Source organism: Falco cherrug, chromosome 2 (genome assembly GCF_023634085.1).
Source record: "Falco cherrug isolate bFalChe1 chromosome 2, bFalChe1.pri, whole genome shotgun sequence".
NCBI lineage: Eukaryota > Metazoa > Chordata > Aves > Falconiformes > Falconidae > Falco > Falco cherrug.
The window spans coordinates 121,824,472-121,847,087 of NC_073698.1; the positions used below are offsets into that span (position 1 = coordinate 121,824,472).

Here is a 22,616-nt window from a genome sequence, read left to right on the forward strand (position 1 = left end):
AATCACTGTCCCTTGGGGATCTTGGGTAGTCATTTGGACAAGGGTCTGGGCAACCTGATCCGATGTGAAGTTAGCCCTGTACTCAGCAGATGGTGCTGAATACCTCTGGAGATCCCTTCTAACCCGTATCACTCAGCAGGTTGTCGTGTTAACTGACTGATCTTGAGGGGGGCAGCAGCTGGAGCAACAGGCACGGTGTTTTGTGGTGTTCTGTTAGAAGAGAAAGACTCCAGCTGTGAGACATTTGCAGCTTAGTTTCCATTTTTTTTTTATGCTTGGTGAATGCTGTCTCCTCAGATGGGTATAATAATAACAACTTCTAGATCTTAACACTGAAAATGCCTTTTACATGGTGTTGTAAGAAGAAGTGTCTGATACTGTGGGATAGAGTTTGGTTGTCTGGCTTAGTTTATTTCACTTGCTTAAGAGCGTAAGGATTAAGTACCTTTTAGGAAATGTTAGGATTACTTTACATGTAAACAGTTGTGTTTTCTTCTTTGGACTAGGTTCTCTGTATCACCTTTGTGAGTGTGATTTCAGTGCTAAACGAAAAACTTACGATGGCCTTTCCTCCCTGTAGAAAAACACCTTGTCTTAGTAGATGATCCTTAAACTAAGATTTTATTAATTGTTGCAATACCAACATGCAAAGTTTTGTGCTAACATTTGAATTCCTGTGACCAACATTTATCATGTCTACATTTTAAAAAAATCTATTTACATTGCTTATATAAATAGCAAACTGCTATTTTTTCCTGTCCTGTTGAACACCATTCACTTATTTAACTGGTGTATCTTCATAGTAAAGCTTTATCCTTTCTATATAGTTGAGAGTCTGTATAGTATATAGAAAGTTTGAAGATGAGGACACATCTATACATTGAGAGATTTCTTCCTTTCCTCCAATTTAACTCTCATGTACCTGTGGCTGGTTTCTTCCGCTCATACCTTTATTTCCTTTCAGTATTCAGAAAATGGGGAATAACTGTGTTTACATCATATTTAAAACTCCTTGAGATTTGCAGAGGAAAAGGGCTTTGTAAATGCTAATAATTTTGCTATTTTTCTTTTTTTGGGGTGGTGGAGAGTAATGTGTAAATACTTGCATGCATATGGCATGTGTTTTCAAACTGGGATTGTGCATATCTGGAAAACCTAGTTGAATTTTTTAACTTTGTAAGATGTCTTCTAAAATAGCAGCTTTTATTATTTGTGTGGCAAAAATACAGAATGTGGATAAATATATTTGGACAAATAGGTACATCCTCTGGGAAGATACAGTGGAATCTGTATTTGAATCTAAAGTAAGTATTCTTCCTAGTCCTGCCTTCCATCCCCCAACCCTGTGAAATGCAAGAGCTTCTAAACAAGCTCCGTGTTTTTTATGCTATGCTTCTTCATCCGCACCTGGTAGTCTGTATCTAGCTTCTGAAGTTTTTTTACATTCCTCTGGGTTTGTGTGCTGCTATTTCTTTAGGCTCCAGCAGTACAATAAAATTTTCCCTTCTGGCCTCTAGCAGACTTAATTTAGTACGCAGTCATGCACATGTAGTTTGTCTTTCATGTTTGTGTCTGACTGCATACACACAGGACACAATTCATGCTGAAGTGCAGGAAAGACGTATCCAGTCACCGCCCATGGGCCGCCTTTTCTCCACAGAACTGTTTCTTATCTGATAGGGGTTTGTCAGTGGCTCCATGCTTTAAAAGTACATATGACTAAAGATGAATAAATACCATGACAGTATCATGACTTTATCAAACTTGGACTGGTAAGTGAGTGTTGCAAAGTACTGAGACTCTTTTCAGTTCGGACAACTAATCTGTCTCTTACCTACATCAGGACTGTGGGGGATTAGTTTTGACTGGCAACAAGAAAAATACTTTAAAATGCCTAAAGGGTTAAAATTAAATGCTAATTCAGTTCTCACATCTAAAAGCTGTCACTAGTCCTGTCATAAGCTTAAACTCCTAGATCTGACAGTGTAACTGCTGAGGCCATACTTAGTCTTGTTGCCTCACTATGAAGTCAAAAGGATTCTTGATTGATTAAAGTGAGGAGTTTTCACTGAGTCAGTGAAGACTGCTAAGAATTTGAATGCTCCAAACATGTTTTTTAACTCTTCTAATGAGAAGTATCATGTATGGAGGGAGTAAGGCAGCAGAAGGGCCCTAGAGATGCGGAGAGATGCCTATTTTTTGTAGTACATGATCATCTCATTAATTAGTTCATCACTGTAATTTTCATGTAAGTATTCTTCAGCTCTGTTCTTCCTGAGTACATATGTAAGAAAGAGGAAATGCTTTTCTCTGCCTTACTTGAAATTATATTTAGTCATATGTTGTATCTGACTGATAGTTCCTTTATTCTTGCTATCAAGAGTAGTTTTCAGTGCTTCACTGTCCCATAACATCTAAGGTTTTTCATTGTGATCACATAATCATGCATTATTCATGTACCTTGGCTTGTGTGTAGTCTGTACTCTTCAAAGATATCTTTAGCATATACTGTAGCCTTGCTTTTTAATAAAAGCAAGATACTTTTTGACTAATTGCATGGAATTTCGGGATTTTGCTTTGGAAGTGAAATACTGTTAGGAATGCTATATAACCTTCCACAGTCAGAAGAGAATGCTGCTTCTGGCTGAAAAAAACGAGAAAGTTCACTGATGAATAGTTACTGTTTCTCTGAGTATTTTTTTTAATTGCATTGGAGGGGGAGGAAGCAAAAATTCATTTGCCATTGCTTTATGTATGCAAATTTCAGAGTTCTGTTTGTTCTTAATCCAAATGCAAAACTCGCATCCTGGGAGGATTTAAATTGGACTAAAGTTTTTAAAATGGAAGAAAAGGTCACTTTGCTGCATATGGGCCTGTGTTCTCAATGTCTAGTCTGGCAGGCAAATGTGGAAGGAGCTGTGCCTTAACTTGCTGAGAGGTTTGGGTTTTTTGTTGTGTGGGGTTTTGGGTTGGTTTGTGTTGTGGGTTTTTTTGGTTTTCTTTTGGTTTTGGTTTTTTTCTTTTTTCTTTTTTTTTTTTTTTTTTTTTGTTATGGCAGGCAATTGCATGGAGATCTTGATGGCGACATTACTTGGCAAACATTTTGGCATCAGCTCAACATGTGACATCACCCCCCCTTAAGGTTTTCCACATAAAATACATCCTCCAAAGAAAATACAAAAATTGAGACTTAATCTGAAATCTATTATTACATCCTCTAAGGTCTCATTAGGCACCTCAGCATTCCCCTCCCCACCTTTTTCCAGGCAGATGGACTAAATGTTGCAGATAATAGGAGTGAGTGCTTTACAGTCTTCTTGGGGGGAATATGGAGGTGGGGCAGGGAAGAGAGTTTTAATCCCATGTCTACCCTGCTTTCATAAGAAAAAAAAAAAAAAGGTGCTTAGTCTTTCCTTCTGTGCAGCTTTTCACACTGTGTGAGCACATGTGTCTGATGTAGCACTTTTCCACATTGAGCAACTTGTAGTTGTTTAGCTCTGTCTCTGAGAGATGAGTGTCTCTTTAGTTTTTGAGAAAAAGACAGCAGAGATGAAAACTTCCCTTCATCTTAGGTTTTGGTTCCTGATATGATGGTGTTTCACAAAAACAGTTCTTAGAGGAGAAAAAAGTCAGTTCTGTGCCTTGTGGGGGGCACATCATGTGTGCTTTTCTGTGTGTGCCTGTGCTGGCCTGCATCTGTGTACGTTTTTCTGAGAAGAGGTTTCTTTTTTTCCCCACCCTCTTTAATTGCAAACCATAAATATAGCTGTGTACTTGGTGGGAAGCATATGTGCTATCTCTGATAGACCTGCAGGAGAGAGGTGAGAGGTGTAGTGCAAAGGGTGAACACTGCCAAAAATGTGGAACATGATGTTACACAGGCAAAGCAGAGGAATAATTATCTATGCATAATGTGAGTTTAGAATAGGCTTGATGTTCTCACACCCAAACATTTCCATCTGTTCCTAAGCAAAAGGAAACAGAGACAATATTCTCCTATCTTCTGGAGTAGCTATTGAGGGAATAGGAAATGTTCTTTGATATTTTCTTTTTTTTTTTTTCCCTTCCCTTAGGCTGCGTTCGGTTTTACTGCAGTTTCAGAGAAGCCACAGTTTAAACTGACTTTTTAAAAGACAGTAAATGACATCAAATTCTTCTTAATCCTTCATCTGAAAATTAGTATTGAAACCCTCACACTGTGCTTAAACAAGCTGTGGTGCTTTCAGGTTACACTTAAAAATAATGTTGGAATTATGTTTTTTATGCCAATCCTGATACACGAGCTTTATGGTGTTCTTATTTTCAAAGCTTTCTGTAAATTATCATCTGCCTTTGCTGCTTCTCTCTGTATTTCTGTGGTCTGTCCAAACACCACCTACTTTTCGTTGTGTCTTTTTCTTTGGCCATCAAAGGCTGCATGCCTGATTTCACATTGTTGCTTACATACTATAGTGTACACTGAGCACCTTAAACATGCTGAAAGGTTCACCTGTTTCATGTTGGTTGTAACTTTACATATTTCCTTGTATTCTGTCGTGTAACATACCTGTCATCCTGCAACAGTGATGAAGCATCTGTCAAGCATTTGTCCTACCTCACCTGCTGATGGAGTAGACACTAGTGTTATTGAGGAGTAATTACTCATGTTTTCTCAGCTGAACTCTCAAAAAACAGCTCTACAAAAATTTCTGATTTTTAGTGAATTCAGAATAGAAAGCGGACAGATCCTTAGACACAATGTTAAATTGTAAGCATTTCTTAGTACTATGGCAAGAGGTAACCTTACCTTTCACGTTCTTGTTCCAGTAAGTGTGTAAACTCATCACTTTTTTCCATGTATTTGCTGTGCTTCCTCTTCTCTTCCTCTAGTTCATGCAGTGTCTGTCTGTGTGATTTTTCTACCATTAGAAGTTGCTCCAGCATTCGTCTGTGAGTTTCTTTCTGTTTCTCTACAACTTTATCAAGCTACAAAAAGAAAGGCAAAATCTCCTGAAGTCTTTTGAAACTCTTATTTGCTCAGGCTTTCATTAATGAGAGATTTGGAGAGGCTTAATAATGTAAAATGCATTTAATAGCCTAATGGCCAGGTCTTTTATCTCTTTGGAAAAGATTATTTAGTTCTGTCAGTCTAATTACGACAAATTAGAAAAATGCAAGCTAAGGTACTGTTTTGCAAGACCCTTGGTCACCTTCTGTTCCCCCTCCTGCTATGACTGATCCTCAACAGCTACTAATTAACAGTTATGTTCACAGGCCTGTGCTTTTCTTGATCATTGATTGTTGTGGTAGAGAACCAGATGTCTTGGCAGAAGAAGCCTCTTCTTCACACCGTAGATGACAGACTTGTGGTTGAATGGAAGTAGCTGCCTTGTTAGTAGCAGCCTAGGAAATGACAACATTGAGTTATCTTTGTAAGGTAGACAGGTAGATCAAAAAGCAGTTTCCGTCTGGTTTCACAGTAAATGCATGTTAGAACCAAGAGTGGAAACCAATCCTGTCTTGTGCTTACACTGAGCATGGCTCTGGGTTTCTGGAATAAGTGTGTGCTAAATTTTGAAATAGTTGGAAGTATTTTTATTTAAAGGTGGCATTTCCTGTTTTGTCTGAAATTTCACACATTGTAAAGGGGTTTGCCTTTCAGATCGCACCTTTATAGCACACTTTGAGCACCAAATTCCCTTCCCTTCCCTGAGGATTTCTGCTGAGCTTCTAAATATTACTATATAGTCATATTTTAATTTAAATAATCTATTTTAGATTGTGGTAATAACTTCCAGTTTTTCTAACCCACAGAGGTACTGGCAAAACTGTTCACTGGAGTTACGCTGTTAAATTAAATGATTTCCATAAACTGAGAGAAAACTATAATTCTGAGGATTCTCAATTTTGAATTCAATATGTGACACAATTATGCAACTGCGTGTATGAAACCAGAAGGGGTTTTCGTGCTTAGGTATTACAGATCTAGCTGGAGGTTCAGGAAGGGATCACAGGAGGCCATCTAAAGACCTGGGAAGAGTCTGTATTTGTGAGAATCTTTGTTCCTTACTTATTCCCCTTCCTATGTGGAGACAGCCTCCCTCACCAGGTCAAGACAGGAATCCTCATGTCCTTTTTGGAAAAGAGAAATTTTGAGCTCAAAGCCCAGTGCTTCCTTTTAACCACAGTCTATTCTAGTAGGTCAAGCTGCTTTGCAGTGCTTCATTCTACTAATAGGAAAGAATTCACAAATGGGCAGTGTGGGAAGCAAGGCTGCTTCTGGTTCTCTGATGTTTCCCCCACAAGGAATTCTGTGTGCCACCAGAAACACTAGGGCTTCAGATTCTTAGGGCCACTGCTTATTTTGGACAATTTATTTCCAAGGAGTTTGATTGATTATCTTTTCCTCATGTTTATTCACATTTTGGCCAGTAGAAGCAATGACAGAAAAAGCTGGAATGCCTAAATGTGAGTTTCTTTAATGTGAGAGAGTATCATCAATTTCTACATGGGCTTCCGAGTCTCCCCCTGCTTACCTCAGCTTCTTTTTAAGCTTTATATATTCTGTTATGTTTCCTCTAAATAATTCTTAACATTTTGGTGACACTGCTACTATAAGTAAGGAAAAAGGAACTATTGACAAGACTTTGAAGATGATTTAAGTCCAAAATCTTCCAACAGAAACGTGGACGCTCTTGAAAGTGGCCTGTTCTTCCTGCTTGTGATGTTAGTGAGCATCTTTTCTGTTGCGGCACAGCTGAGCTCATTTCATGATCAAAAAATGTAAAGAAACCTATGACTGTCCTTTTTGGCGTTGTTTTTTTTGTTGGGTTTTTTGTTTTTTTTTTTTTAGTGCTCTCACAGCACATTGTTAAGGTCAGTGCTTTCTGGAGTCACAACCCTGAAGTAGGACCTCTCTTGGGAAAACATTTCTTACCTAAACCCTTGCATATGCAAGCTTTCTCAGTAAGCAAATGCCGCCTTATACAGTAATCTCTTGGCTGTGTTTTCTGTATCTTTTACAGAGGTTGAAAACTGAATTGCCTTAAAAGGTAAGGTTGAAGAAAACTGGCCATTTTTAATTTCTCCAGTGTCTCCTTTCTTCCACTATAAGTGGAAATTTCAAAATTTGAAATCTTTTGTGCAGCTGCTAGCTGACCCCAGAGAGAGAGAAGTTTCAGTGTGTTGTATCAGCCTTCCTCCCCCACCAAGATTTTGGAGGCTTTTTTGGAACAGCTATTGCACAGATGCATGAAGCACCATCATCCGAGTTTCTGATCCTTGCCTTTTTAAAGGTCATGCTGTAAGGTGAATATATGCTGTTCTCAGAGAGCAACCTGCCTCCTGTTTTTTGATAAAGTTCTAATGCAGTGCTGCCTATTCATATGGCCCTGTCTTGCTTGAACTGGTATGAACTTGGCATCAGCTTTGCGTGATAGTTCGCGCTGGTCTGAGCCCTCAGTGCAAGGTTGGGTGGGGAAGAAGGCAGAGGTGTGGAACTTCTGATTCTTTTGGCAGGCAGTCTGCATGGATGGGGTTGAGAAAGTAAAGTGATGCCTATGTATGGATTGGGACCACCACTGCAAAAGTATCTGTAAGAATCTGAGGGGATGTGTAAATTGCTGTCATAAGAAAACACTGAGATTTCTAGCTATAAGCTGATCATAAATCAAATTACTCCTGTTTCCAAACATATACATGCCTGATGGAGGTGAGGGTTAGTCATCAACACAAACATTAACCACGTAGCAAATAGTCTTGCTTCTGCGCTGTTGGGTGTGAAGGATGTGGGGGCCTACTAGCAGTGTTCTATGGGTTCAGTATATTTTGTTTGCTCTAGAGTATTTGTTGAATGCCTACAAGAGGTGAATTCAAGCAGTTATCCAAGTAGCATGTGTGCAAGAACGGGAGTAACTCCAGGTTTTTGTTTTGCAGTTCTCAATGAGCAATGCCAGTGCCTTTCACTTCACAGTTGTGCTTTTGTCCGTGCTGAGTTTAGCAGTTTGGATTACAGACTGGCGTTTGGGATGGGTGAGGTGTGCATTCAAGGGAGAGAGGCAGGGTGGGGAATTTTAAAGTGGGTAAAAGAACAGTAGGGTCCTGGGGAGACCTGCTTGCATGAAAGGGCAAGAGAGACAAGTAAATAAGCTGCTGTGTTAAAGCTATTTTCATGTTGCAGTTTTCTCCTGTTGCTCAGATTGGAAGATGCATTTAGGTGTTCTTTTCAAGAATGCTGCATTATTGGTTCTACTATGAGCGTTTGCAGCTGGTGTATGGCTGGGGAGCAAGAGCTTGGGATTCCACTCAGGAAAGAAGGGAAGAGGTGCTGGGCCTGTCGCCTGGTACGGGTGGGTGGTGGAAAAGAGAACTGGAGAGGCAGCAGATCCTACATCACAAGTAATGCAGACACTTGGGATCTGCATGTATGCTGCTGACAGCTACGGGCATTTGGCCTTGTGACATCTGTGTCTGTTACTGTGCGGCATGCCTTTCCTTCCCTGCAGGGCCAAGCAGGGCAGAGTCTGGTACTGGGTTGTGGCACTTGTGTAGTTTGTTTGGAAGCTTTCTTGTGTCCCTTTGCAAGATAAGGGCACTTCCCTGGGGAGCAGATTTGGCTCTTGCATTTTTCCCTGTGAGATCTTGTGGCTGACTCCCACGTATCCAGCAGAGAAAAGAGAAGTGTGAACCCCTGCCAGTGGGAGATCCTTGCACAGGAGTGGTCTCCAGCAGCCCCTGGTTCCTCAAATTACTCTGTCCAAATGCTAAGTCCATGCCTGCAGAAATACCCATTTATATGTATGCATACGGGTTTACTCAGCATCTATAGTTCATAGCTAAAAACCACAGAAGACTAATAAGCAGCAGTGTAAATGTCTTCTGTTGAAAATTAAAGTGATAAAATCTTAATTAAGTGGTTTGTTGTTTTGTTCTTGCTAACCATATGGGCTTTTTGCTAGAATTAATACTTGAACGCACTATACAATACAATGGAAAGTAAGAGGCATGGTCTGAAGTTAACTGTGAATAGTTAAGCAAGCTAAAATTTCACGGAAATTTAACTGTTTAAATACATTTTGCCACCAACTCATGTCTGAAGTCAAACTAGGATGGTGTGTCTCATATCCATTACATTGGAACTGAACTTGGCATCTTCCTCTTTTTAGATTGTTTTGTGTTTGGTGCTGTGCCAGAATAAAATCCAGGTTGGTTACATTTCTTTGTCCAAAGTTCAGTGCAATATCATTCCTGTTAATCGTATCTTCATGAACACTGTATAATCCCAAGTTTAGGATTACTGTAGATTATGGGAGCAATTCCTCCCTTGTTTTTTTCAACCCTTGCTGAGCCAAATTTCTGTGGGGATATGTTTGTCTGCTTTTCTGGAATGCCACGGTGTCAGTGTTACTGTTTCAGTCTCTTCATATGACACTTAACTTATTGGTGCTCTACAGCTGTCATCGTTGGAAAGTTGTGATGAACAATTGTAAGATGTTGTGAGGATGCAATCAGATGTACTTCGTTAAAAGGCTGATGAGGATGCATCTTTCCCTGAGTTGATTGGCACTGGAATTTAAAAAATCAATTCACTTTTGATTTATCCTTGATGGATACAGAATATAGACTTCCCTCTAGTTTTCCTGCTTTTAGAGGAGTTCTCAAAGTGGTAGGCAGTATTTTTCATCACATTTCAAACAGTAAGCACCAGATTTTTTTATCTTTGACTGTGTTACTGGAAGCTGGGGAGAGTTAGAAACCAGTTGGCTTTCTAATTCCATGAAGGTTTGAAAAATGAGAAAAAGTCACCATAAATTCTGCAGTATCCTCCTCTTTATCTCTCTTTTCCTACATCACCGACTCTGATGTTTTCTTGATTCTTTTAAAAAAAGTTTGTTTATTTTTGTATCTGGGAAAATGGTTCTTATGCTATTATTCTGTATTTATTTGAATGTTGAATACCGTTTGTTTTCTATTCAAGAGAAGTGGCAATTGATCTGGAGCCAGATTTTTTCATAAATAAGTGACTCAATCTAAATTTATAAACCATGCAAAGATGGAAAACTTTTTCAGGCCTTTCTGTCAGACAGAAGCAAAACCAAAATAAAAGTCTTATTTTCTTTTCCTTTATGCCCCTTACATTTACAACAACTTACTGTATCCTGAAGTGTAAGCAATAGGAGTAAGCTTATCTGGCATTTGTTAGGTTGCAGCAAGAAATAGCTGTAGTGCAAATTTGGCTGAAAAAAACCCTCTGCTTTCAAAAAAACCCCAAATCTTCATGGCCAAGGAAGACACAGTTTTGGTGTCACACTCCTCATATGTTTTGCAAAGGAAGGTGTATTACTACTATTTTGTATTTTGCTACATTTCTTTACCGCTGAATCCTGTTCCTAGTGTGTAAAGCTGTCCAGTCACCAGATCTTCCCACTACATTCTTAACCAGATTTGCCAAGAAACTTCATAAAGTTTAGGCTAGATGAGTGAGTTGTGAGAGAACATTAAAGGATGGGTAACCTTAGAGATGCCTTCTGAAATTCACTGTATTTTCAATTGAGTTTTGGGAAGATCTTCTGTGTTCAAGGCTACAAGGCTAAATTGTCAAGGGTGAGACACACATGCTCTAGAGGAACTGGATCAGCAGAGATTTTGTAGGCAGATAACAGAAGTACATTGTCTTGGTGGCAAAGGGGGAATTTAAATGGTCCATTTCCCATACTCTGTGCCTGATTCCACCCCTTCCTTGGTTTTTGTAAATGTGGAAAAAATCTAAACAAAAACTAAATGGATCTCTGACTTAAGTTGGGGGGACTTTGAAACTGAAATTGTGGAATGCCTGATGATTACGGCATCTTTGGTTTACCAAGACATACGAAGTGCCAGGGGTCCTTCTAGCCTTTCAGTTGCTCTCAGGATGTTTACCTTTGCCTTTTGGAACTGCAAAATTCAGTGGTGTTAGAAATCCTTTCTTTGCCATTAAGAAGGAAAAAGCGTGTATAAACTTATATAAAGTAATAGACTGAACTTATGTTTTCAAACTTTTTTGGACTTTTCTTCAAATAATTTCCATTTGTGCTCCAAGTTTCTGTGACATAATGCCACAGTGTTCTAAAACAAATTAACCTCCAGAGTTGAACTTTATCTGTTTCACATTATAGCCAGAGATTTTAACCTTTGAGCCTTTGAAATGAGTGGTGACCTTTTTGCCTGACACAATTTTCTCTGACATGAACTCTGTATCCTTAAGTACATTTATGTTCAGAAAGCTTGGAAAATGCTTTATAGAATAATTTTATTAATAATTTCTGCTTCTGTTTTTATGATGATTATCTCTACTGAGCAGCGTATTAAAAAATATTTGTCTGAATTCAAGAGGAGGCACTTGGGGAAGAAGCCCTGATATGAAGGGATTTTATTATCCAGTGATTTGCATGGCAGGGCAGACATAAAATTCAGGTAGGATTGTTGAGAAAGAAAGGCTGCTGATGCAATGACATTAAACTAAAGGTTACTTAGGTATAATGTGAGAATATTAGATTTCTACCTGGATGAAGTTTGTAGTGACAGCTCATTACAGGAACTACTTGGAGCAAGCATGTATACCTGTGACTCCCCCAGAATTAGTGGGAGATGGGCTATGTAAAGGTAGACAGCTGCGCCATTGCTGCTGCATGGGCCCTTGCCAGCCGTTGGTAAGATTGTCTCAATGAGACAAATGGGGAGGCATCTCATTGTATGGGTTGTGAATTTGGATAACAAAGGAAAATAAAAAAAGACAACAGTGTCAAAAATAGCAGGCTGATTATCAGAGTTTGAGTTTGACAAAATCATGTCTGTCGATGTTTAAAGCCCTCAGTGCGCAGTATAAATGAGCATCGTTAAATACCTGTTTTTATTAGGGACTCCACTGGACCCTGGACTTTGTTCTGCTGTCACTTTACTCGTGTTAGATTATAGATTTACAGCTCATTTGCTTTCTTCCTCTGAAGTCAGAGAGATAGTTTCTATTGAATTTGATGGGAATTACGGTTAAATATCAATTACATGTTCATACCTCTCCCATAGGTTTTTCGTAGATATCTTCTTGCCATTGCTCAGCCTTTGTTTGAATAGCATCTCGCTGGAGGGCCTCTAACACCTTCTTGGGAGTAACAAAGCCGTATTGTGCTTCAAGCAAAGCCAAGTCAATTTTTTCAGCCTTAAGTACTCCTATAACTTCATCTTGAGCCTGCAGAAACACAAAGTAAGGCTTTATTTTGTTAAACCGTGTATATGTATTTACAGGTTAGCTTTCTACTTTTGATTTTAAGAAAACCAAAAACTTTTTAAAGACTGCTATTATGTATGCAAAGCACTCCAAAATAGTCCGCAACATGAAGGCAGTATTGATCTTTGTGTTCTATTAGTTCTGCATAATCTCCAACATCCTCAGAACCCTCATCAATGCCCAAGTATTTTGTTAACAATTAGATGGTATTGTTGTTTCTGGACCAGTGTGGTGCATTCACAATACAAAATTTCAGGGCACAGTGTGACTTGTGATGGAAGCTGGTTTTAAATTGTTAGTGGAAGGTGTTAGGATGGTTCTTTAATCCTTGGAAGTGTTGTACGTTCTGTATATTCTCGATGCAAAGGTACCTTCTGTAGTTCAAACCAACCTGGGGTCACCTGCTTCTGTTGTTACACTGAGCTTGTTTGAGCAGTGAATGTAGCGAGGTGTGCAGTGACCCTTCACAGCATACATTCCGAAGCAATGCAATAATGGCAGTTCTTTAAAACAAGATTTAATGCCTTCAAAGCTGGCAGTGGTGTCCTGTGTGCACATATATGCGTGTGTGCATGCATGTGTGAGGCCATGCTTTATCTATGTATAGACATGTAGATGTGCACACGTTTGTGTATGTGCCTTCAAATAATAAGCAGTCTTGGCAGTATGAAGTTTTTTGGAAATAACTGCTGTAAGACTATTCTCAGTTTGTTAGTGCATGCTAAAAAAAGGCATTTTAAAAGGTAATGATTAAGAGAAGGTGGTGTTTTCTGGTTTCCAAAAATCATGTAGTTTCAAGAAGTATAGTCTAAAAATGTATATTGTACTTTTCCTTTATTAATGTCACTACATTTGTTGCCTTAATCTTATGGAATATCTGATGACATCCTGTTATCAAAGAGTAGATAAAATATGTTCTCAGGTGTGTTTTCACCACGTTCTTCTATGTATGTATTTCAGAAATTCTTGCACAAGTTTGCAGGTGCATATACCTTCTTCCTATCATACAGCTTTGCTCTTTAAGTCCATGCTTCATGCTGGAGAAAGATACTGTATGTATCTGCAGTATTTGAAGTGATTTATAGATTCTCCTTGCTCTTTTAAAAAACAAAACAAAAACCCCACCAACCAAACATCCACCACACCAAACAAGAATGCTTCCTTGCTATAAAGTTACTAGCTCTTAGGCATTAAGTTGGAAGGGGCAGAATAGTTGCTGCAGATATTGTGCCAACTCTCCTGAAGTTCCGCTTCTAATGATAATGCTTTTTCATGAGAGTATCTGATTACGTGACTCTTTCCACTGCGAGGTAAACTCGTTTAGGTCATCACCTCCCCCTAGGACTGTGTCCATCTCTTCCTCCCCCAAGCCCCTGCATCCTCTGGTGGTGGAGGTTGTCCCCTGCCTCCATTACAGTGACATAACTGTTTCAAACTCCATTACAGTGACATGAACTGTTTCAGACATCTAATATCTGCAGTGATCTCGGTTAAAAAGAAACAAAGTACACGCTAAACCTAGAAGGGATGAAATCAGAAAGAGTGTATCTGGAGAGGGTCTTACTTTCAGTCTGACTGCTCTTAGCTGGACCCCTGTTTGTCACCATGCTTGGAAAAAATATAAAATAATCTATTTCTAATCCTTATCACTGTGGAAAAACCCTAGAGGAGTGGTCTTTGTGCATCTTAAACTTTCTGGAATAGGAGAGTAATGACATCTAACTTAGAAACTGAATTATGGTTGGATTGACAGCTGATCTTCAGAGATTTGACTTGGATTACAGGAGGTGGAAAATTAGGAATATGAAATGACTTCCCGCTTTTTTCATTCATAATGCTTCCTTTGGAATGTGGGACATGATTTAAAGTGTTCACGTCAGGCTCGTTGTTTTCCAGTTTCTCATTTATTCCATTCCAGTTTTAAGTCTTAAGAATTGAAATGTGTGGTTTATTTGTTTTTATATTTATATAAAATTTATATTACACAAGTGTAATGAAGTGTGTGTGTAATGTGTATGTATATAAAAATATATATACACAAACACTGTTTTTTGGGAGGAAGAGAGAAGTGTTTTGGAGGAATATGTGACACCTGAATTTTAATCTAAATTAAGAAAAGGCAAAGGAGCTGGGGAGAAATGTTTTGCAAACATGGAAATCATTCTGTTTGTATAATAAAATGTTCTGTAGCAGTTTGCCTTGGATTTACCCTCAGAGATTGGTACATCTGTCAAACATTGCATGTATGTTCTGTTAAGCATGTATGTATTGCTCTGTAAGTATATATGCATATGTCAAGAATGGAACTACCCAGGTTCTGTCTAGGTAATGAGCACCGAAACCATGTGATACGCACGTTTATTCCACTTTGGCCAGTTTGCTCTTCCCTCTGCCTGTGAGCAGTTTTAAGTGGCCATCACTACTTCATAGCAATCAGTCTGCCACAGAAATATTCTCCCTGCTCACTGGAAGTCTGGTTCCCACTTCCTGAACTTACATTTGACCGGGTTAGGCATCAGTTACGACTTGGCAGCTGGCTCCTGTTCCAGATAGAAAAATGTTAGCTTTTCAAAATCCAATATCTAGTGGGCTAAGCGGCACGCAACACTTACGCTTCCTATTATGGGAAATAAAATTGCTCTTTTGGTTTTTCTAGCAAAAGGTATGAGAATACTGTTTGAGTTACTTGTGATCTGGCACATACTAATTCGTGGGGAGTAATGCTCCTGACTTCATAGGACAGGGAGGTAAGAAATAATTAACAGGTACGTTTTATGGTGACAAAACCTATGTATTCAGAGTACTTAGAATGGGGTAGCCCAACAGGAAAGTTTTGTAAGCTCTCTGCTTTGAGAGTTACGTGATCCTTCACAGTGGACCGTGGGTGGTTTTAGTGTGATAGAGGTGCATTGTGAATAAATTGTAGTTGCATTTAGGGGTGGTGTAAAGGTCACCTTTTCTGACTGATAGCTATAATAGTTATAATCTGTGTTTTTATGTACTTTGCAGTTTATGTTTGTCCTTCTGTATCAAATTATGTAGGGTGTTTCCTTAACATGAAAGCAGCATGTGTTTGCAGTAAATTGGGGGGTGGCGGGGAGGAGTGTGTTTTAATCTGGAATATAAAATAAGACAGTAAGTCACCTGTAGTTCGCCTTCGAGGACACTAAGAAGAAATAGCAAGTCATCACGAGAGAGATCCTCTCTTTTCTTGGAAGAACTTCTTTGTTTTTTCTCTGCCTTAGGGCTTCTTAGGATGGTACTGGCTTGAACTACATCATCCTCCTTCTGCCTTCTTTGCCCATTTCCTCTCCCATTGCAACCAGCCTCTTCTTTATGGTGGTCTTTTGGCCTTTGCTGGCTCAGTTTTGGTCTGGTTGGGCTTTCTGTGCTGTTACTTCTGGAACGCATGGTTTGTATTTCTGAAGCTGAAGGAAGGTGGGGAGAAAAGTAATTGTTTTAACTAATAGACACTATAAAACTATTACCATAATTTATGGTGGATATTATTCCCTCCAGACTGGTAGTTTTCCCTCCCACATAAGGCTGTTCGTCATCTGACGAAAGCTGACAACCTCATGTAAGCCAACAGGACGGGGCTGCGGTCCTTCCTGGGTGTCTGTAGCGAGGTGAGCCTTAGCTGCTCTCATGCAGTATTAACTGTTCCCTCCTCAGTATTCCCAAAGGCAGCACCTTCAGCAGCAGTGCTGTGCACATCGCCACAGACTGCTTTCCCCATTTGAGAGACAGCACCAACCTCAGGTAGATATTCATTGTGATGAAGCAAATTTAGGTTTAGAATGATTTCACTAGGAGGAACTCTCTGTTCTTTCTGTCCGAGCCCTTACTGTATAGCCGTGTTTTGTTTTTCTTTCTCTTTCCAAGGGAGAGCACAAAAGTGGTCCTCCGGTACTACAGGTTAAGCAGTTGCTGTTCCCCATGTTTGGTGAAATTAAGGGGTTAGTTAGCAGATCCAGACTGCAAGGGGTGTGCCTTGTAAACACCCCTTTTCCAGCTTCCCCCCCCCCAAAAAAAAACCAACCAACAAACCAAAACAAACCAACCAAGAAAACAAAACCCCAAAAAACCCAAACCCAAAAAACCCCAAACCCCCAACCAAACTACCTTAGGCCCATGTGAAGTGCCACGCTTAAGTAAATGTACTCTAATGCTTTTGCAGATAAATGGCTAAGACTGTCTAAATATTGATTGACCTCAGGAACTCTGTTTTGCTTATTGCCACTCAGATTAAGGTATAAAAGGACTATAGTCCACCTCTACAGGAAAACTGTGGTCATGGATACCGTCTAGCAGACAAAAGGCCGATCACGTTATTCAAAGGTGAAATTAAACATGCTCCAAATACAAATAAGCCATAATTCTTGCTAAACTGCAAAGCTAATTGCTGAAAGGTCCAGAAAATTGTTATGGCCTACCGTAGGCTGGAGACGATTGCGCTACTGCCTTTTGATCTCACAGATCTGTGGCTGATACAGTTCTTCAAGAGCTCCCCCTTCCGCGGGGTTCTGACTCTAAACCCTAATCTTTGTGACTGTACTCCTTAACTGTGGTAGTTTTCCACTGAACACTACAAAGACTCCCTTTTCTTGTTTTCCTCCAAGAATGGAGATTTGGAAGCTTTTGGTTTGTAATGGGTGATGGCTAAGAGTGGGGAGAATTTATCAAAAACATTACAGGAAAAGCAAGTGACATTTTCTATAATGCTTAAATCTCTTCTAGTCTCACTTAAAGCACTCATAATAGCTTGTGTTTCAGAAGAAGAACTTGTTTCTCCAGGTCTCCAAAAACCAAGGTGTGTCAGATTTGCGTGGCAGTGTGCACAGGAACCTGTTTTGTGAAGTTGTGCCTCGATAGTGTTGGGTTAGGGTGGGAGCTTGTCATGCTGCATGTAGGAGTTGTTCACAGCAGGCCAGCAGTGATATTAGCTGATGATGATTATTTTAAATTGGTGCTCATACTGTCCTTTTAGTTGAACAGGGTTTCTTTTTGTTCTCTGTGGTCTGCATATTAGGTTTACTCACCTTTTGTATCTTGCTTACAAGTACTACTATTTTGGAAGAAGACTGTTGGTTTCCTCTGAACATAAAATGCTGAATGCCTGCTTGGCTTTTGTGTACAGCTAATGACTAGTGTTTATAAGATCAAATGCAGGAGCTGTGAGTTAAATCAGGTAACCTGAATGCACTCTAATCTTGTCCATATGCTTTGAACCTCTAATCACAGGATGCTATGAAATGCATAAATAGTCCAAGAAGTCCTTACATTTTTCCCCTCATGCATGCCAGGTGCAGCAGCAGTCTTGACTGGACATCAGACCACTGTCAGTCTTGTTGTCAACAAGTGGCAATGTACTATTCTTGGTGGAAGGGAAGAGGAACTAGTGCATAAGGTGTCTGTATCTTTTCAAGCTTTTTGAGTTGGCCGCACGTGGAAACAGGGTTATGAACTTGAAAGGGCAGTAGTCTCAGTGGTCCTGCCAAGAGGGACACCCTCCCTCATGTTTTCTCTTACACTGTACTAATGCTGTTGGCTTCAAGGCTGCCTGCCAGGCATAGTTCTCACAGCTGCAGGCGGCTAGCTGTTACTCCCTTTTAAGGTTGTTGTGCCTACTTCTTAATCAGGTAGATCAGTCCTTACTTTGTTTTGGCAAAAGGCACTTGGTCCCTGAGAAGGCCAGCTGACCTGCCAGATGTGTTACCCTCCCATGGAGGTGGCACCTTTGCAGCATCCCAGAGTGGATTTTTCTTTTTTTCTTGTTGAGCAGAGTTGTTACATAGACTATACATGCATTCTGTTCTGGCATTACTGAACACCAGTGCCTGCTATTGAATCTGCTAATGCAGATATTTATCAGATTTAGCAACTAACATGAATGTTTAGATGTTGAAGTTGCATCCTAAATGTATGCTTTAAGCACTTTTTTTGCTGGCACTTGAATGTAGGTGACAAGAGAGGCACAAACTACTTTGCTATTAGTATTATTAAAGTATTCTTTCTCTCTTGATTTAAGCCTTCTTATTACCTGTACATTGACTGGCATTCTTATTACTTGTCGTGTTGTCTGTTTACATTAGTGCTGATGTGGTCTTCAAAGGATGTAGGTATGAGTAAACAGAAGGGCAATTCAAAGATGAAATTACTGGAGACAGCGTACCTGCTGGTGCAGCAAGCAAAGCAGGACCTCAGAAACAGACAAAAATAAACATCTCATCCACCTACGTTGAAACTCCTCACCACCTTCAAATTGTCAGGTGACATGGATGTGGCACCATCTAAGCGACTAACGCTCGAAGTGCATCTGATGTTTTCGACAGAATATCAGCTACCGTGTCATGCCCTTATACCATGGCAGAAAGATGATGCGTTCTAGTCCAGAGGATGCTGTTTTTTCTGCAATGTTTTTAAGCCCTTGAATGGCCCTAGTATAACAGTCAAGATAGAAGCAGTGTAATTTGAAATTTGCCAACTATGTGTTTTGGTTATTTTCTACTCTGAACAACTCCTGTATTCTTGAAGGTTAATGAAGAGCTGTGCACACACACATCCCACCCCCTATCAAAGTGTTAATAGACTAATAAAATTTGTGGATATCAGTTCTCTCATGCCACCCTAAAAGGTGTCTCTCTCATCCCTCCTGAGTTCAGGCTCTCAAGATTAATGGGTGGAAAATTTGTCTTTTTACATATCTGTGTCTCCGTTGAATTTCACTTTAAATTACATGTTGATGCGGTTTGTGTACAAGAAAGCTGTTGTGCAAGAAAAGAGGTAAGGAAGAACTATTCCTTCTTGTAACAGCAACTGTAGTTCACAGAGTCTCTGTGGTTTCTCCTGGGGGACTGACTTGTGCATCTTGTGGCAAACTTCCGTATAGAAGCTAATTAAAGTCCTGTTTCTCTGTACCACCAGGAAGGACGACAAAATAAGGTAACCTTAGAAAAGAGTAAATAACTGCTAAGAAAGAAGAAAGGAGGTGAGAAGATTCAGTTGGGCGTGTGCGCCTTGTGCTTGTGATCCTTCATCTGTTTTGGATCAATTACTATACAGCAGGGATTGTAGCTATGTGAGCAGAAGAGACAACGACACTTGTCAGCATTCTCATAGGATGCTTTACATACCATCTAGGCAGTATCTGCTGGTATCAAAAATAAAAGAAGATTAAAAGGGAGCATCCAGATCATGAAGTCACAGCCCACCATGCAGTGGGTGTTTGATAGAGATTACTGTATGTTTACTCTTAAGTGTCCTAGTTAAAGAGCATAAGGCCCGAGTTCTGCACTATAGTGCCTTCCTTCATGTTATGAGTTGTCTGTTTTACTAAAGATTTTGCAGTGGTATCTTGCTTGAAGTCACAAAGTGATGGGTACCCAGGCTCATCGGATTCAGTGCAGCTTGGTAGACTTGTTCCAGATACAAAATAGAGTTAAGGGTAGGTTACACTGAAACGTTCTGGTAAATTATTGCATGTAACATACTCAGCAAAGTTTGAGTCTATTCTCAGTGTTCATGTTCTTGTTCTTTTTATAGTTTTCTGTTCTGTTTTTTAAAGAGCTTGCTCATCTCTGAACATGTATGCTGTGCTTCGCATATAAAGGAGAAAATTTTCCTCTCCTTGGTGATGAGCAAGTAATCTGAGGGATCAAAATATACTTTCCTGAAGACCCAGATGAATTAATTACCAAATGTTTCTATGATGTTAACTTGGTCTCCACCCTCTCAATCATATTCCGAAGGAGATGAAGCTGCATTCATCTCTTTGGCAGCAGTGAACAAGCAGGTGGTTCAGAAATCCCTGTGCTTTTGTGGGAAACACTGAAATATCCTTCAGAGATGACTTCACCGCACACACGATAGGGTTTTAAGAGACATACATTTTTGGTTTTCCATCTATTCTTCCCCTTAGTGTTTTCTCTGTAGTCAGTGATTGACTTATGAGCTAGCAAAATCCCTCACAGGACCAAATCTTTCCTTAATCCCCAGGGTATGGATCCTGAATAGTTGAGAATTAGCCGTATCTTCCAAAAATCCGTGACTAAGCAAGGAATTATGTCTTTCTGGTTTTTAACATACCTTAAAGAGATATGGCCATGCTTTTGATTTGCTGAAATCAGTAAGACTTCTACCAACAGACTTCTTTTAAAAGGAGTTGAGATGTGATTGCTCAGCATGCCAATGTAATGGGAGAGTGCAAAGCATATGATCTCTTTTGGAAAGAGGTCTGCAACCCTCTGCCCATCATGACATATGTGGTGTGGGGCAAGAAAAGAGGTGGCCTCACCTTTAGTTATTACAGGGCTACAGGAGATTTCTTCCTGTCCTGTGTAGCAAAAGCTACTTTGAAGCATCATGTTCAGCTTAGTGCCACACAGGCATACCATACGTTAATCTCCTGTCCCTGTTGTTCTGCTTTCTTGTGTGGCAGTGTGCCAAGTAGTGCCCAGACATGGGAAAGGGCTCTTGGCTAGGCCATGTGAAGTCTTCCACCAGAGAATGCAGCAGGTTTGTCTTGTTCTTCTGTAGCCCTGTGGGCCAGCAATTGAGCTATGCTGAACCATGGGAGAAGATGACAAAATCTCCTTAGTAGTTGGAATCCCAGGATCTGGCGGTTTCACAGTCTTTTTCTGGAACTGCTGCCTTCTAACAGTATGTGTTTTGGACTGTCATCCTTCCCCTGAGTAGGAATACATTGCTGTGTGGTAGATTTGCAATACTTCCAAAGATACAGCCCTTCCTTTTGGGTATACCGCTTTAGTGTTTTCCTGAAAACTTTGCGGTGGCTTCTGTCTATGAGGCTGTTCTGTCATACCACAGCTGACTCTCTCATTCAGGCTGTGCTGTTATTCACAGGAGACTCTTGTGCTGTTTCAATGCATAGGCTGGGCAGTAAGTGAGAAGAGACTTCTTTGCTTTAATGAATTCTTCACCCAGGGACTCTGGGATAAGTAAATGTTTCTATCCTGGCATGCAAATGGCAAGATTAAGCTGTTTATCTGGGAAAATGGGTGCAGGAGTGCATACCTGTGTAGCCTGATGCATCTGTTGGCATGTGGAGCTGCAGGAGGTCAAGCAGGAGAAAGAAAATAATTAGCAGTCTGTTTCCCCTCTCATGGGATCTTGTCAAATTTTGCTCTTTGAAGCGCTTGGGGATCCTGCAAGAATAGCAATTATGCAAACAGGAAGAAAATCTGGATTCAACAGAGGATGTAAACACTCCCAGACATGGAGTGCATGGTTGAGAACTGGATGTCATTTTTGTGCTGGTTGTGGTTTATGGTCATCTGACCACAAATCTGATTTCTCATCCCTTGGAGACAGGGAGCCTCTTCTGAGACAGTAAGATGCCTTTTGGACTGTGTTAGAGAGTTGTCATGGTACTCTGCTGGTGGTAGAGGTGCTGGAAAATTTCCACCATCTGTTGTTTCCTCTTCTTTTTTCCAATCCTGTAGTGTTTTGCACATATGCCATGATTGTGGTTGTGTAAGATCTCCCCAAGTCCATTTTGCGTATGATGCCTGTGCAGACTTAGAGTAATCTTTAGAAGGCTGTGTGCGTCTGTGTGGGAGGTTTTCATCAGGTCCCTCTGAAGGATGTCTCTGTCAGTTGTCTGTCACTTCAGTATTGATACGTGAACTTGTGATCTGGTCTTCACTCTTGTAATGTCTCTAACTACAAAAATATATGTACCGCTGGATTTTGGGCCTGGAAGTAGAGAAAAGAGCTTGTACCATGTGGTCAATTGCTGGATTTGTGGTTCTGAGCTTGTGAGGCCCCTCCTGAGATGAACTGATCTCAGGCCAGCTCCTCCTGAGGCTCAGGTGTTTGCCAGCCTGTCTGAGTTCATACTGTGCCAGTCTGAAGCACACCCATTCGCAGTGCTCTGCATGGAAGCATGAGGTGCTCACTTGGAACATACTTAAAATTTTCATATTAGGAAAATACAATTAGGAATATATACTCCTATTAAGAGATGCCAAACAAACCTCGTTCTAAGCGGAGTTCTTCAGATGTCCGTAAAACCAAGTGGTCTGGGTACTAGACCTCTTTGTGGTGATGGACGAGAAAATCATGAGTTTGGGCTCCCTGCTGTAGTGCATAACACTGCTTTGGCAAAAGTGGGTAGCTAGTGTGAAATCTGAAATGAAGACCTGGATTCCACAGAGGTTCCAGTTCAGAAATCAGTACTTGGAGAGTTTGCTGACATGGGCTGATTTTTCCCTTGTGTCTGGTCATACCTGAGAACAACTTCTGATGGCACCTAACAGTCAAAGGTACCTGCATCACTTTTTCCTCATGCTAAGCCCTTCTTTTCTCTCCTCCACAGGAATTCAGCTCTTCTAGTTTGTGGTCCAGCATTTTG

The 22,616-nt window shown here is 40.2% G+C and overlaps 2 protein-coding genes across 2 annotated transcripts in view; one reads left to right on the forward strand and one right to left on the reverse strand.

Annotated features, from left to right (window-relative positions):
• The window catches only part of CMSS1 (cms1 ribosomal small subunit homolog), a 236,724-nt gene that overhangs the window by 67,546 nt on the left and 146,562 nt on the right, over positions 1-22,616 (forward strand). The gene's annotated exons all lie outside the window — the stretch shown is intronic.
• On the reverse strand, positions 4,631-16,202 carry LOC129735356 (filamin A-interacting protein 1-like). Its single transcript, XM_055702048.1, has 3 exons — positions 15,386-16,202; positions 12,029-12,202; positions 4,631-4,965 (listed from the first exon to the last, which is right to left on the reverse strand). Exons 1-3 carry the CDS (start codon positions 15,650-15,652, stop codon positions 4,783-4,785), a joined length of 624 nt encoding a protein of 207 aa, XP_055558023.1. The 5' UTR covers positions 15,653-16,202; the 3' UTR covers positions 4,631-4,782.